This window comes from Haliotis rufescens, unplaced genomic scaffold (assembly GCF_023055435.1).
Source record: "Haliotis rufescens isolate VD_foot unplaced genomic scaffold, xgHalRufe1.0.p SCAF_139, whole genome shotgun sequence".
NCBI lineage: Eukaryota > Metazoa > Mollusca > Gastropoda > Lepetellida > Haliotidae > Haliotis > Haliotis rufescens.
Window position 1 is genome coordinate 126,125 of NW_025963823.1, and position 16,534 is coordinate 142,658.

The following is a 16,534-nucleotide window of genomic DNA, read 5'->3' on the forward strand; positions in this document are numbered from 1 at the left end:
GTCATCTTGACGTAGGAAGAAAGCCCAAAGTGATGCAGGTCTTAGACGTGGTGAAACCTTCAAGGACGGTTATTGTGCTGACAGGGTAGAAACATTACGAATCGAATGTTGGAATTGAACCCAGGCTTCTGACACGCCTAAGGGACGTACCTCTGCACAGCGACAGGGCTACGCGCGCCACTCGACACTTAGACAAACATTAAGTCCCGGAAAAATATTATCTTATTTAAAAAAAAACATATCTACAAACTAAACCGAAAAATCCAAATGCTTAATTGCTGGAGTTGAGGCAATGTGAACTTGAATTAAATTTGTTTTCTAATTTATTCTCAAGGGTCTGGGAGACAGACTACTCGAGTCTCTGAACCGTTAGGCACCAATTAACCGTTAGAAAGTGAATGTAGGAGAATGGGGATGCACTAATCAGCACTTTACATTGACTGGTGCCTCTTCACAGATGCCCGGGGGATAAGGGCCGGCTATTTATTGGTAAACAAGCTACTAAAAAGCTAAGAACAAAGTTCACGTTTTAATGAAGATGAATAAATCACATCACGTGGCATTTGTATGCCATGTTAAACAGGCCGATGTCATGCAATGGCTATTTATTTGGCCTTTTTATCTCATTTTCCAGTGTAACTACCGTGTTCTTATCTAGGTGAGTGTCAGTGATCTACTACAAGACATCATTATAGCTAGTTAGGAAGGACGTACTGAACGGAGGCACTTCCACAAAGTGATCTTAACGCTACAGCTGCCTTACACCTACACTTTAACATAGACGGAGCGCTCCGCTAGGATTGCATTAAGTCGCTGGGCCAGTTTCACAAAGCGATCACAGCGCCATGATGTCGCAGCTCCCATATTTTAACACTGGCTATCATCGTGCATATGACTTAACTCCCTGTGTTTGTTTGTTTGTTTGTTTGTTTTGTTTGTTTTTAACGTCGTATTCCATGCATATGACGGCGGCCTGTTATTAATCGAGTCTGGACCAGACAATCCAGTGATTGACATTATGAGCATCGATCCACGCCATCAACGAAGTCACCCAAGCCTGACCACCCGATCCTCTTTCGACAACATAGGTTGCTGGGGACCTCGTCTAACCAGAATGCCCCACCAGAGTGAGTGAGTATGGTTTTACGCTGCTTTTAGCAATATTCCAGCAATATCACGACCGGGGACACCAGAAATGGGCTTCACACATTGTACCCATGTCGGGAATCAAACCCGGGTCTTCGGCGTGACGAGCGAACGCTTTAACCACTAGGCTACCCGACCACCCCTCCCCACCAGAACTAAATGTCGATAGATAGCGGAAACAGTGACGAGTGTGGCCGAGCAGGGTTTAATGCAGCGGGTTGCTGACCTATTCTACCCCGCATCTTCACGGGTCGAACATATTATTTAGTAGAGTTAATAGATTAAAGAATTTTGACCAATGAACGCTTGGAACACCAGGTCCATCTGCGTCAGCACATCAATTCAATCATAAACAGACACATGCGCTGATCAGTATTAATACCATCCTCCAGAGATATAAATACATCTCCGGCACAACAAGTAACATGCCCATATCAACGACGCCTAGCCATGGACAGCCAATGACGCTGATTACAGAGCAGTTTTAGATTCTTTTTCTTTTTTTCGCGAGGGTGAAGTTGAATAAGTTCGTATCGATAAAATGGCTATTTGTTTGACGTCAGTAACGGACCTGCTACACGTACAGAGTGAGTGAGTGAGTTGGGTTTAACGCCGTTTTAACAGTATTCCAGTCATATCACGGCGTGTCAGCTTAATGTGGGAGGAAAGCCCGAAGTGATGCAGGTCTCAGACTTTTACCACTTCGGTGAAACCCATGAACACGGGTATGGTGCTGACAAGCCTAGAAACATAACCAGGGAGAACGGGGATTCGAACCCACAATCATAGGTTTCTGGCGTGTCCAGGGGACGCAACTCTGTACAGCAAATCGCGGCGCCTTAGACGACTGGGCCACCCGTGCCCCCTACACGTACAGACGTCAAGGAGGTTCTCAGTGTGGACCTGGAGTTGCATCGGAGACTGGATGGTGCGATCAGAACCTCCTTTCATGCGAGCAACTATACACCAACTGTCAAAATGGTTTCATGTGGACAAGTGGAGGGCGTTTCCCAATCTGACGCATCGGAGACAGGTGTGATGTTGGAGATGTTTTTTGTCTTTCCAGGTGAACATTTGACTTGCCTTTGCATGTGTTTGTGACCGGTGCCAGCGGTGTGGCAGGATGCGCTGATCTTTTTGTGAACATCTGGACGTATGAAACCGTTTAGAGACATTTCATGGTGAGTGAGGGAATTTGGTTTAACGCCGCTTTAAACAATAATTCAGTTATATTAAAGCGTATCAAGAAGTGATGCAGATCTCAGACTTTGGTACCACTTTGGTAAACCCACGAGCACGGACGTGCTGGAAACATAATCAGGGCGAACAGGGACTGAAACCCACGATACGTTTCTACACGCCCAAGGGACGCAACTCTACACTTTGGTACGGGTATGATGCACACAAACACTTATATAGGATGCTTCTACCGTTATATACGTGTGATTCATTTCTAAAATAAATTGCACAGTACTACTACATGGTCGAACAGGGTACACGGGCAATTGTTTAGAACTGTTCCTCGAATAACAAACAAGTGAAAGTATATTCTTTTTTTAGCTGTCTTTTAAAGTTGGCATTATTATTTTATACTTATTATTTGTCAGCAACTCTTGACATATAAAAAACATTACCATTAAGATTCCTGAAGAAGGCAAAAACACAGCTTGTCCTCGACCTCCTGTTACCGGGCCACTTGGTTCAAACCATGTACTCGAGTACTCGTGATTAATTCTGAACGGATTTTGCTGAAGACCAATTCTAACCGAGATCTTCACGGGGGCACGAGACTTATGCAAATCAACTGTTACAAATATTTCCATAACTAAATGTTAAACAAAAACGATGGATTATAATAAAATATCAGTCAAGTAACATACAGGAAGTTACCGCTGCTTCTTCACACTGCTATTACACACCCTGATATTATATGAAACGTTTCGAAACATTCACAGAGGTCATTGATTCTATGTATAAGTGAGTGAGTATGGTTTTACGCCGCTTTTAGCAATACTTCGGCAATATCACGGCGAGGGAGGGAGGGAGGGAGGGAGGGGGGGAGGGTGGGGGGGGGGGGGGGGGGGGCACAAGAAATTGGCTTCACACATTGCACCCAAGTGGGGAATGGAACCCGGGTCTTCGGCGTGTCGAGCGAACGCTTTAACCAACCACTGGGCTATCAAACCCCAAATGTGTTCCGTCGGAAAATTAACACAGGATACGATTTTTGAAAAATGGGTTCTTTTATAGAATTATGTTTTCCATAAAAAAGTCATATCTTTTTAAATCGAGGCTAAACAGCGCTTACTATACAATGTATAGCGTGGTCATAGATATAACATATATACAGTAGAACACGGATATAACGAACACGGATAGCGCGAACAAACGGATACAACGAACGTTTACAAAATCCCAGATTTATCTCCTTCATATTAATATATAAAGTTTACGTACATAACGAAATAGATATGTATAGATATAGATATATACACTTCACACACACACACACACACACACACAAACACACACACACACATATATATATATATATATATATATATCCTTTTCCCAAGTATATAGAGGAATAGAAGACTACAAGACTATCGTGAAATAGGTACAAGAAACACAAACGTTACCGAGCCGACCATGGATACCGTTCCTCTGCGGTGCACTATTGATGTAGCATGGTTTCTGTTGAATACCGTACCCTTTGAACCATGGAGAGTGGAAGCAAATGTTCCCTCCTAACCACAGCGGCCTGACGAAATGCCACTATCCTCTACCCCTTGATCAGACTCTCCTTCGGGGGATGCTTCCTGGTGCTTTATCATCAACCAGTAATTTAATTAACCAGGGTTAAATTTTATGGCTTTTTATGTTTTGATGTTTTCCTTGAAAAAGGTATCAATGGTCCATTCAGGCGAATCAAACGAAATTTAACATGTTTAAGACGTCTCGTCGGTTTGAAATATATTTTTTAGAATTTTTTCACACTCATAAATCTGTATACTTTTACACGCAGATTAAATTTCATCTTTTTAACAGCATAAAACTGTGAGCTTATAGTTTGAATTATTTGTGTCAATACTTTCGAAGAGCATGCCTATTATTGGTACCAACGACTTAGGTCACTCGACTTAAAGATAATCACCAAATTAGTATTGCTGGGTGATTTTGTCATGGAAATTGTGAGGGGCGGGTGAGCGGTAGGGCAAACATATTCCATGGAGTTCTGGGGATTTGGAGTTTTGGGGAGAGAAATGGTTCCTAGTACCCTTACTTGTAAGAGTTGATTGGGTCAGAAGTGGACAATGAGTGGACACCCCCCAAGGAGTGAATCGTTGCTCATTTTTTCAACCTTTTTATTTTCCTGGCCGTGACTCGCTTACTTCTAGACAGCTTTGACTGCTGGCGGAAATCGGCATTCACTTTCCACAGCATTAAACAATATGAGAAAGGGACACCAATTATGGTGAGAGTTTATGAATAATTGATTTCGAATAAAATCGACTTGATCCAGCAGATTTGAACTTTGTGACTTTTGTGGGTTCACAAATATACTACCAACACGCAAAACCTCATTTACGCACCAACGTATCACCCTGACAACGCATCAACCTATCACCCTGACAACGCACCAAACGTATCACCCCAACAACGCAACAACCTATCACCCCAACAACGCACCAACGTATCACCCTGAAAACGCACCAACGTATCACCCTAAGAACGAACCAACGTATCACCCTAACAACGCACCTACCTATCACCCCAACAACGCACCAACCTATCACACTAAGAACGAACCAACGTTTCACCATAACAACGCACCAACGTATCACCCTGACAACGCAACAACCCATCACCCCAACAACGCACCAACCTATCACCCCAACAACGCAACAACCTATCACCCCAACAACGCACCAACGCATCACCCTAACAACGCACCAACGTATCACCCTAAGAACGCACCAACGTATTACCCTGACAACGCACCAACATCAACGAGTTGTCACCAACCATCCCCAAACTCAACACTGGTGCAGTAGCCGTTTGTCCGGAGGACCAACATCGGGTTGGACATATTCTCACGTAACCGTTCTGAGACATCGGAAACGTGACTGACCACTTCCCACGTGTTCGTATCTCGCAGGTTGAGGTCAGTGTCCGTGATATTTACATTCCATGTCCAGAGGTACTATACCCCGACCCGGGCCCCGCCATCTGCCGCACATGTTGTTGCCATCGTCAAGATGCTCGAGGTTGTCCATCAGTAGGAATACCTAACACTTTCAGTATGTGCCTTCATTACAGTGTACATTATGTATATCTACCTCTCATGTTTATAGTTATATTCATACACGTATATTGAGAGTGTGTACCCTGCCCTACAAGGGTGTTCTCTACAATATAAATTCTTGATTCTGTCTTGGTATTTGACTACGGCTAGGAAATATTTTATTACACAATAAATTGTGAACAAAATCTGTTTTGTTTTATTTTTTTTAATTCTGACGCAGATGTGGAATATGTTTAGCTATACTTGCCAATTTTTATCATCAAGGCTGGTTTGGATCAAAATTCATGCACGTGCCTATTTTTATCACCTGGGCTGTTTTTGATTAAAATTCGTGCACTTGACTATTTTTATCTTCTGTAGGTTTGACTAAACTAAATGCAGATATTCAGTCAAATTGCAAGACCATCTTGGTATTGTAGGAAGTCACTTGCTTGTTACGGAAATGCTTACACAATATCAGTATAGACTGTAAAAAGTCATCTATGATGTAGACAGTTGTGTGTTCTCGTAAAGCCGTCTTAATCTTTTTTAGGTGTTATTTTCGAGAACGTGTTGGGTTAATATGTGTCGGACTTGTTATGTTTCGGCAGATAACGTCCCAACACCCACTTTAGCACCTCGCGCTCTCGAAAACAGTGGTGTATGTTCTGGCAAAATAATCTAAAAAATGACCCTCTACGTCTTTGATCTTTGAGGATTATATGTACGGGCAGTGTCACGTGACACAGTAGATAAGGGAGCTTCCTCATCTCATCTCAGTTTACTCTACATCCTCTCATCGTCATCATACTTGCCCTACAACTGCCACTATTTTACAATTCACAATCAACTGACATTACTCCACAATTAATTCACAATGTCATACAGTCAACTGACAATGTTCTACCATGAACTGACAACGTTCTACAGTCAATTGACAATGTCATACAGTCAACTGACAATGTTCGACAGTCAATTGACAATATACAATTATCTGACAATGTTCTACAATCAACTGATGATGTCATACAATTATCTGACAATGTTCTACAATCGACTGGCGATGTCATACAATTATCTGACAATGTTCTACAATCGACTGACAATGTCATACAATTAAATGACAATGTTCAAAAATCAGCTGATGATGTCATACAATTATCTGACAATGTTCTACAGTCAACTGATGATGTCATACAATTAACTGACAATGTTCTACAATCAACTGACAATGTCATACAATTAACTGACAATGTTCTACAATCAACTGATGATGTCATACAGTTAACTGACAATGTTCTACAATCAACTGACAATGTCATACAATCTACAATCTAACACCTGAATCGCCCAATCAAGCTGACACAGCGTGATCAAATGAAATACCTGTTCAGGGCGGCGTTAAACCAACCTCACAAAGCCACTACAACATGACAATATCCAATGTCAGCAGCGAGTCTCCACCAGGTTAAACAGCAACATATACACTGACATAACATTTCTTTATCAGTACGGCAAGAAATATTGCACATGTGGGACTGATAAGAATATCTGTTTTTTATTTTCAGATTCTATTTCTAACTTCGTTTGTATGGTGTGTCTGAAGCACATGTTCCTAGCTTGTGGTGTATCTCTGTGTATATTACCCGTACCTGTTCGCGAGACACACGCACACACACAGACACACGCACACTCAGACACACACGCACACACAGACACACACACTCAGACACACGCACACTCAGACACACGCACAGACAGACACACACACAGACACACACACACGTATACACATACACACACTCAGACATACACATTCAGACACACACACATACATTCGGGCACACACGCTGACACACACAGACACTCACTCAGGCACACACACGCTCAGACACACACACTCACTCACTCAGGCACACACACAAACAGACACTCACTGAGGTTCAGACACGCTCAGACACACACAGACACTCACTCAGGCACACTTACACATTCAGACACACACAGAGACACTCACTCAGGCACACACACACTCACACAATCATGAATACGGCTATACGCTGTTGTTTCCACACACTGCAGAAGAGGACGTATCAGTGACATGGAAACCTTACCAAATAATATGACCTCAATGCGCGATAGGGGCCGGTGTTACAAACCACAAGGCCCGCACCACAGCTAAGCAAGCTCCTATCTGCATACGGTGTGTGGCACAGCTACACAGTAGATCAGTGTTCGAATTACCAGCAGATTTGGGGAAAGGGAAATATTTGCAGGAAACAGGTTATCACAAGTACCGTCTGGGAATATGCGGAGGAAATGATATTTTGGTGGATACACCTTCCCTGTGTAAACAGAATAGAAGATGGGGATGGAGAATGTGTGAATGGGGGTTACACAAAGTCACAACACGCCATATCCCATATCATTCATTGCTCGGAATAAAAGAGACGGAAAACAAACTTGAAATGAGTCGTTTTCTGCATGTATGAGTCAGAAAGGACGGAAAAGTGTGTGCAAATGGGCGGTAGCCTGTTGTCATTTTAAACTCCAACAATATCATTATTTTTTATATTTTCTTTTTAACACTACACAAATAAAACAACGCGTTCAAACAAAATATTGATGCAGAGGCCCTCCTATTTCCTGAAAGTATATCCCACGTGACAACTGTCTCTTTTTTAACCAATGTGATAAAAATTCACATATCGTTTTAACACTATCTATGACTTGCAGTATGTGCTCTATCACAGGTATAAAGCTAATTTGAAAACTAAATCCAGTTGATAAGCTTGTGGTGTTAAACAGCAACAATAAGATGCCTTTATAGGAGAAAGGAAATTTTATCAGGAAGCGTAAATGAATGAATATTCGTTCTGTTTTTTGGCCAAAGGCGGGTCTCATAGAACACACATACTTGTAGTTCACACCGTGCACATACACACACACACGTGCCTGTATAAACCCTGGTTCTATTCCTGTCAAACAGCGAGGCTGTCTAATAAACCTCTTTGAGAAGCCCATCTCCGAATTGATGTAGCAAATAAATATACCATTTATACATACACTATAATATAACTACTGGTATATATCAAAGCCTTACAATACACGCGTCTTACCTTCCACTATAAACACATCCCCACGTGTTCCGGAGTACGTGCCTCCTGCCTTCTATACCCCTGTCTATCTCCGTGCCTCCTGCCTTCTATACCCCTGTCTATCTGACTGCTTTGCCACTTCTTACTTAAGTCGCTATCTTAATACCCCAAACTGAGTTAATCTCTCCAATAACAGCTTATGGAATAACAAGCGATAACGCGACCTCCTGGCTCCAGCGTGCCTCCATCATGTACATTCATCGAACACAACCAGAATCCCAACCTACCTGATCCACTGCCCAATAAATCCTTTGCGCTCCAAATATCCTGCAATGGAGGGAGACCCTAGTTCCTCGGCCGGGAGTCTTCTTACAGTGAGGGGTCGGGGTCTTGCTCTACCCCCTCGGGTTTTGTCCTCGGGGGTGACGCTATCTGTCCAGGGGGTGTGGGGATCGCCAAACGACTTGGAGCGTCCCGACTTTAATTCCAGTGGACCCTGAAAGCAACACAGCAACCATGTGAACGATGCGGAATCTTGTAACGGTTGATGATTCTGGAATCCGTTACCATCGTTCTGGTACTTCACGCGCCATTTGGTGATAATGTAAATTGTATCAGAACTAGTTCCGGATTAAGCTTCTGGAATCGGTTTCATAACGATGTAATTGATCCGGAATGTCTAAGATAATATTACAGCAGGTCTCCTGCTCATGTGTAGAGTGTTATCTGAGAGACACAGTTGAATGTCAGACCCTGCCTCGGTGTCCTTGCAAGGCACCATATGCGCTGTTTCCGAGGGGCCTTGTAAGGGTGAAATATGTTTTCATTCGGGGAACATTTTTATTCAGATCGTAAAACTTTTCTCTTATGTAATTTGTAAGCGAAAATTATTCAATGCCTCAAACAAATTCACGTTTATAAATTCACGTTTATCATAAAGTTTATTCTAACCGTGACTCGGGGCATTTGTAGTTTCTAGGACAATTCAGTGTTGGAAAAAATGTAGCGATGTAACCGCACAATTAAAATTCCTGTAAATAATTATTTCTTATCCTGTACAGTTCCCCGTAGCATAATTACATGGGTTAAATACGCGACATGGGCCGGGTGATCAATGTTATCGATCCATAACAATGATTATACGTAATCGATACACACTGGAACTACTTAATGAAATAGCGGATTCAGAGATCGTATAGATAACCCTACTTATATATACAATTATCTATGTGCCACCCATTCCATGTAGAAACCTTTGACCCTAGTTCTGTTAACGTCATTAAAAAACAACTGTAGGTCCCTACCACTTTTTTAAAATCTCGGACCACTATTTTTAAGTATAATATGTTGTTATGTGCTTGAAGCCTTCGCTCGTCATACCGAAGTCAGGGTTCGATTCTCTACATGGGAACAATGTGTGAAGACCCTTTTGGGGCCGTGATTAATCACAAACTTATTTTTTTTTAAATAATTTTGTAAATATAAGTAATAAGTAATAAGTAACACCAGACATCAAATACACATGGTCTCTGACTTAATCATAACAAGCTATTTTTCAAACCCTGATTACAAGTTGTGGTTCGTTTGATGGTATGACACCCTACCAGGGACCATATCGTGACCCGGAAAATAAGACAGCTGATTCTCAAAAACATACGCGGACCGTGGATAGTGGATAAATCGTCTACCCGGAGAGCGAAGGTCGGTGAGTCGCTCCCCGGCCACGTCATACCAAAAGAAGTTGTTACTTGTTGTTACCCTGCCTGACGCTCGGCATTAAGGGGATAAAACAAGGACTGGTTGGCTCAGAGTTAATACGTACTAGTACCAGCAACCACACCCATGCATGCACGTCGCTATACAAGTGCAATAATCTTGAACGCAACTCTAAACCTCATTTCACTTAACCCTTTAAACATACGCTAACCAAGCAGTACCTGTGACTTCTACATATACAGTATAGGTCAGAGACCGCGTCCGTGGTCTAGTGGTAGAGTGTCCACCCGGAGAGCGGAAGGTCCGGGGTTGGATCCCCGGCCGCGTCATACCAAAAGACGTTAAAAGATGGTACTTGTTAAAAAATTGTTACCCTGTCTGACGCTCCTAAGGGGCTAAAACAAGGACTGGTCGTCTCGGAGTCAGTATACTGTGTCTGAGTGGGGTATTCATGTTAAACTGCGGCATGGTATCTCAGCGGGCTAGCACTATAAATCGGTATCACTCCGGACTAGTACAAGCAGCCACACACACACACACGTGCATGCACGTCGCTATATAAGTGCAATAATCTTGGACGCGACGTTAAACCCTATTTCACCTCACCTATGGGACAGAAACGGGACAGCATTACACCAGAACCAATGATACGTTCTAAAATTATATACATATATCTTGAAAAAAGATACGTATTTCCAGAGCCACTCACAGTCTGTGTCGCTGCACTAAATGCTCCTCCACTCAGCGTCAACACGATACAGTACCGTTTATACTCGAAAAGGGCCTGATGGTGTAAGTGCAGAGCCCTTAGCGAGGGCATTAAATATTTAGCAGCGTGACTGCGGGACCAGAGCAGGAACGTGTGGCGAATGGCTCTAAGTTTGAACACATTTGCTGACCAGGTGCGGCAGTTCTTAAATCAAAATATTTCCCTGCGATCGGATTACCCAGAAGCATTCGGAAACTCCTCATTTTCTTTTCTCCATTTCCAGCCCTCAAGCCATGAATGAACCCGATAACTCAAAACATACCCAATGACGGTCATACTGAGCTAGTCACACACTGTCGCGACACCTGCCGGATTGCTCAGGCCTGGAACAACTCGTCACGTCGCGAGAATGTGTCTCCGACTTGGCTCTGTCTACAAACAACGCTAGAGGCGCACCGGTAATTGCGCGCATACTTTACTGACCAGAATACATTTAATATTTTCTGCTAGTTTTTTGTTAAATTCTTAATTTTTGTACGTGTCATTTTCGAAAATGATTAATTTTGTTGTTGTCGCCGCCACATTTACTGACACATGCACGCACGCACGCACCAGAACACTAAACCCTCCATTGTGAGTGAGTGAGTTAGTATGCTTTTGTCTTACGCCGCATTTAGCAATATTCCAACAATATCACGGCGGGGAACACCTGAAATGAGCTTCACACATTAATCCCTACCCATAACACTGAGACCTCCGTCTTGAAACTGATCCCTCCCCATACCATTCAACCAACCCCCCAACTCTACCCTGACCCAATAACACTTCCCTCGCCCAATAACACTAACCCCAACCCATAACACTACCCTCACCCAATAACACTAACCCCACCCCATAACTCTACCCTCACCCAATAACACTAACCCCTCCCTCTTTACACTCATAACATTAATCCCCCATACCAAAATCAGCAATAACAAGAATCCACCCCAAAACACTGACCCCCACCCGAAAACACTAATCTCCCCCTCTTTAAACTAAGCCCATCCATAACAATAACCCTCCCCATAAAAGAATTACGTCTCAGCATATCACTAACCCCTCCATGTTAACACTAACTGCTCCCAAGAACAATAATCCCTTCCCACTGATTTCTTCACAGTTCCATCAAATCCAGACAACGCCGAACAACCAACCCACCTCCTCGCCTTCCAGTAACTGTCACTCCATGTCCCAAACCCCGACCCGCTACATGGATAAACCCCTCCGTCTATGCCCAATCAATCCCCCACCCCACAAGCTCCCTCTCCTGCCCCCAGGGGCTTGTCTCAGGTATGGGGAGGGTCAGAAGTTCGCCCTGCCACAAGGAGATAACATGCTGATGTGTCCCCGCCTTGCTGCACCGGTACTAGAGTGTGTAGGGCCATGTTGACATGCTTTCGTGTAGCATTATTCTACAAAATGCCCGGATTTGAAAAAGTATTGTTGCACATGATCAGTATCTCTGATAATCGTTGTTCTTGTTGTTTGTTTGTTTTGTTTAACGCCGCACTCAGCAATAGTCTAGCTATATGGCTGCGGTCTCTAAATAATCGAGTCTGAACCAGACAATCCAGTGATTAATATCATGAGCATCGATCTACGCAATTGGGATCGATGACATGCATCAACCAAGTCAGCGAGCCTGACCGCCCGTTCCCGTTAGTCGCCTTTTACGACAAGCATAGTCGCCTCTTACGACAAGCATAGTCGCCTTTTACGACAAGCATTGGTTGCTGAGGAGCTAATCTAACCCGGATCTTCGCGGGTTGAGGAAGAATGAGGAGAATGTTTTTACATGATGACGACGACGGCAACAACGATAATCGTGATTATGAGGATCACCATGGAGATACAAACTAAATTGGACACACTAGATGTATATATGCGTCATGTACCACCACGTCAAAATCTGTACATATACCGGTAACACTCTGTATTGTTTAACGGGAAAACATTCAATTGCAATAATGCTGTATTCTTCATTCCAAATGATAGTTTCAAAGATGTTCACTGCACTGATTAAACTATTTTTTTATCCTGATTATCCTGAACCTTGAAAGTGAGTGAGTGAGTGAGTGAGTTGGGTTTAACGCCGCTTTTAACAGTACTCCAGTTATATCGCGGCGTGTCAGCTTAATGTGGGAGGGAAGCCCGAAGTGATGCAGGTCTCAGACGTTTACCACTTCGGTGAAGAAGCTGGAAAGAAGGCATACCATGGATACAGAGAGTCACCAGTAATTCTGTTGAACGGATTACGCTAAGGACATTTAGGGAATCATAATTCGTTCAATCGCTTTAAACGTAAATGATGTTAGTCGTTCAATACCATATCAAAGGCAGACCTCTCTCTGTCCCTATAGCTAGTCCCTGAGAACGAAATCAGTTTTATTACTTCAACATGTTTGCCAATGTTAAATGTGGATTGATTTTTTTTAGATGATATATGTTATTATGAGCAAAATCATTCTCATTTCCTGTTGAGAAGATGGTGATTTTGAGTTGCAGTGGCTGTTTTGCCCAATTCTACTGGTAACTCGACCTTTAAATTACACGGAAATGACAGATATCAGGATATATTTTAGGTTATGTAAAAGAAAAAATGAACATTACATATTAATGGGCTCAGTTGTGCTTATTTAACCTAGATGATTGCCATGCAAATTGCCACCAGTTTTATGTAATCTGTTCAAATTGTAATTCAAATTTGCCGTTGAGCGATTCCATACCGTGAACTTTGGCATGACGAACAAACGCTTTAGCCACTAGGCTAGATCATGTGATGATCATGATGTATGGCGAAACGCCAAGACTTGTTTTAGAACGAAAAGAGAAACAAAACAAACATATTTACGGTCTAACATTTGCACTGGATTATCGAAAATTGACGAGACCATGAAAGCCCTCCCGGTAAATTACTACAATAACACCCCGGGCAGGATTGCCAATACAGGAAGCCACGACATTTCCTCAATTTGTCGACCTTGACCCCCTGCCCAGAGGGCACCAACGGTTGTCAAGCATCTGACACAGGGGGTACTAAATAGCGTAATTTACCAATCAATCAGCCGATGACCTTGGTGTGATCAGTACACAAGATTTTTCTTTCCATGACAGATTAACTACAGTAATATGAACGATTCGGGTGTTCCTTGACGTCTTTTGTTTGTTAGTTTGTTTGTTTGTTTGTTTGTTTGATTAACGCCGCACTCAGCAATAGTCCACCTATATGGCGGCGGTCTGTCAATAGTCATGACAGATTAAATGTAGTAATATGAACGAATCGGGTGTTCTTTCATTTCTTTTGAGTTGTATATCTGCGGAAAAACAGATCATAGTAATACGGATCGGAATATTGTCCCTGTGTAGACTTTCAAATAGTAAAGTTCTAAAGTGCATGAGTCGGGTTTAACGCGGTATTAACAGTACTCCAGTTATAGTGAGTGAGTATGGTTTTACGCCGCTTTTAGCAATATTCCAGCAATATCACGGCGGGGGACACCAGAAATGGGCTTCACACATTGTACCCATGTCGGGAATCGAACCCGGGTCTTCGGCGTGACGAGCGAACGCTTTAACCACTAGGCTACCCGACCGCCCCTACTCCAGTTATACCACGGCGTGTCAGTTTGACGTGGGGAGGGGGAAGCCCGAAGTGATGCCGGTCTCAGACGTTTACCACTTCGGTGAAACCCACGAGCACGGGTATGATGCTGACAAACCTAGAAACATAACCGAGGCGAACCGGAATTCGAACCCACAGTTATAGGTTCCTGGCGTGCCCAAGGGGCGCAAATCTGCACCGATGCACCTTAAACGAGCCCCCCAAACGTTCTTAATGCAGGTCAGTACAGAGGTGGTGTCACTGCACACTGTTCATAAGGCGGCAACGAGAAAACGACATTTATATTCTTTGAGCCAGTTGTCTTCGTCTAAAGCGTGTATACAGCAAATACTGTATGGAGTAGAACTGCATAAACATTTGTGTTCAAATAATTATTTAAGAATTTTCATACGACTATTTTTTCTCTACGACTACTATTTCTATCATTTCCACACCACTAGTATTACCATTCGAATAGTATTTCTCTTTGGCTATTATTTATATAATTCCTTTCCGACTATTATTATACTCGTCCATTTCTCCACGAACATTTTGTCTATCACTGTCTCTTCGTGCTGACAAACCAAGAAACATAATCAGGGCGAACTGGCATTAGAACCGACGATCATAGCTTCCCGGCACGCTTAAGGGACGCAACTCTGTACGGCAAATTGCGGCGCCACAGATGACAGGGCACTTGTGCCCCCGACAAGTGAGTGAGTGAGTGAGTGAGTTTGGTTTTACGCCGCTTTTAGCAATATTCCAGCAATATCACGGCGGGGGACACCAGAAATCCCCCGACAAGAGAACGCTGCCCAACACCCAGATAACCCACGTGCTGTATACCAACGTAGGTGCAAACACTGATTACATTTACTCGCCCGTTCTAGCTACAGACAATAGAAAATTACGACGACCTTAGCTCAATGTATGTTTCGGTAGACTGGTGTGAGGTTTATCCGGGGCACGCAATAACCCTGACGGGGTGAGCGAGGGGGGCACTACGGGAGAGGAGGTACCCCCGGTGCGTTTACATTAGGGAATAACGAATCGCTTTTGTTTCCAATTCAAACTCACTCAAGACCGAGTCCCGTCCTTCCCTAACATACATTCCATATTAATCAAGTTTTCTAACATTATATTATCATTACGATAACATCGTCTAGTCAATGTATATTTGCTTTCATTTTACTAAGACAATTGTCTCGAGGGTTATTATCATGACTGTGGTAAGTAATAGCCTGGATTATAAGATGGCGTCTCAAATGGCTATCAAAACAGATCATTACACAACACCGGCGGCATCAACAAACGGAAACCACGCATTAATTCATTAACATACTTTTAACAACACGTAGCTGCTAATTGACTTGCGAACACGCCTGGTCCGTGACGTCATCATTAGTCACGTGATAGGATTGTGATGGCCGCCATTTTGTGTTATTTGATAACTGACGTATGAATATGGGTGGTTGTGTTAGTGTAGTCTTGGTGTGAACGTGACAAAGAATATCTTGTAATCTACTTTGTAATTATTAATGTTTCAACAGCAGTACGTACCCAGTGACCTTTCTTGGGACAATTTGCGTCATGACATTTTATCTCCTTTATTGCCTTATTTGTTTTAAGATGTACACCATCGCAAATCATGTATATTGTTACTTACCAGTTATTTTTTTAAATATCAACAATTGCTAAAATGTATTCCAAATTCCTTCAGTTCGGATTTCTTTAATCTACATTTCAACACTGTCTCAGATTTATGCTGACTTGTAAACTTAATTATTGTAACCAAATGAACGAACTATCAAATCCGAACTGCCTCATCTTTCACACCCAATAGTGTCCACTAGCCTATATCAAAGTCTGGGTCTCTTTCTGGAAACTACGCTTTGGCGCAGGCTGGTGGACACGCTTGGGTCTGAAAGACGAGGCAT

General features: G+C 42.9%; 1 protein-coding gene across 1 annotated transcript in view; it reads right to left on the reverse strand.

The window, feature by feature from the left end:
• Nucleotides 1-16,534, reverse strand: part of LOC124149546 — a 47,533-nt gene that overhangs the window by 12,320 nt on the left and 18,679 nt on the right. Inside the window, exon 3 of the mRNA XM_048395039.1 lies at nucleotides 8,817-9,025. Coding sequence (XP_048250996.1) covers nucleotides 8,817-9,025 — 209 coding nt within the window. The remainder of the gene's footprint in view (nucleotides 1-8,816; nucleotides 9,026-16,534) is intronic.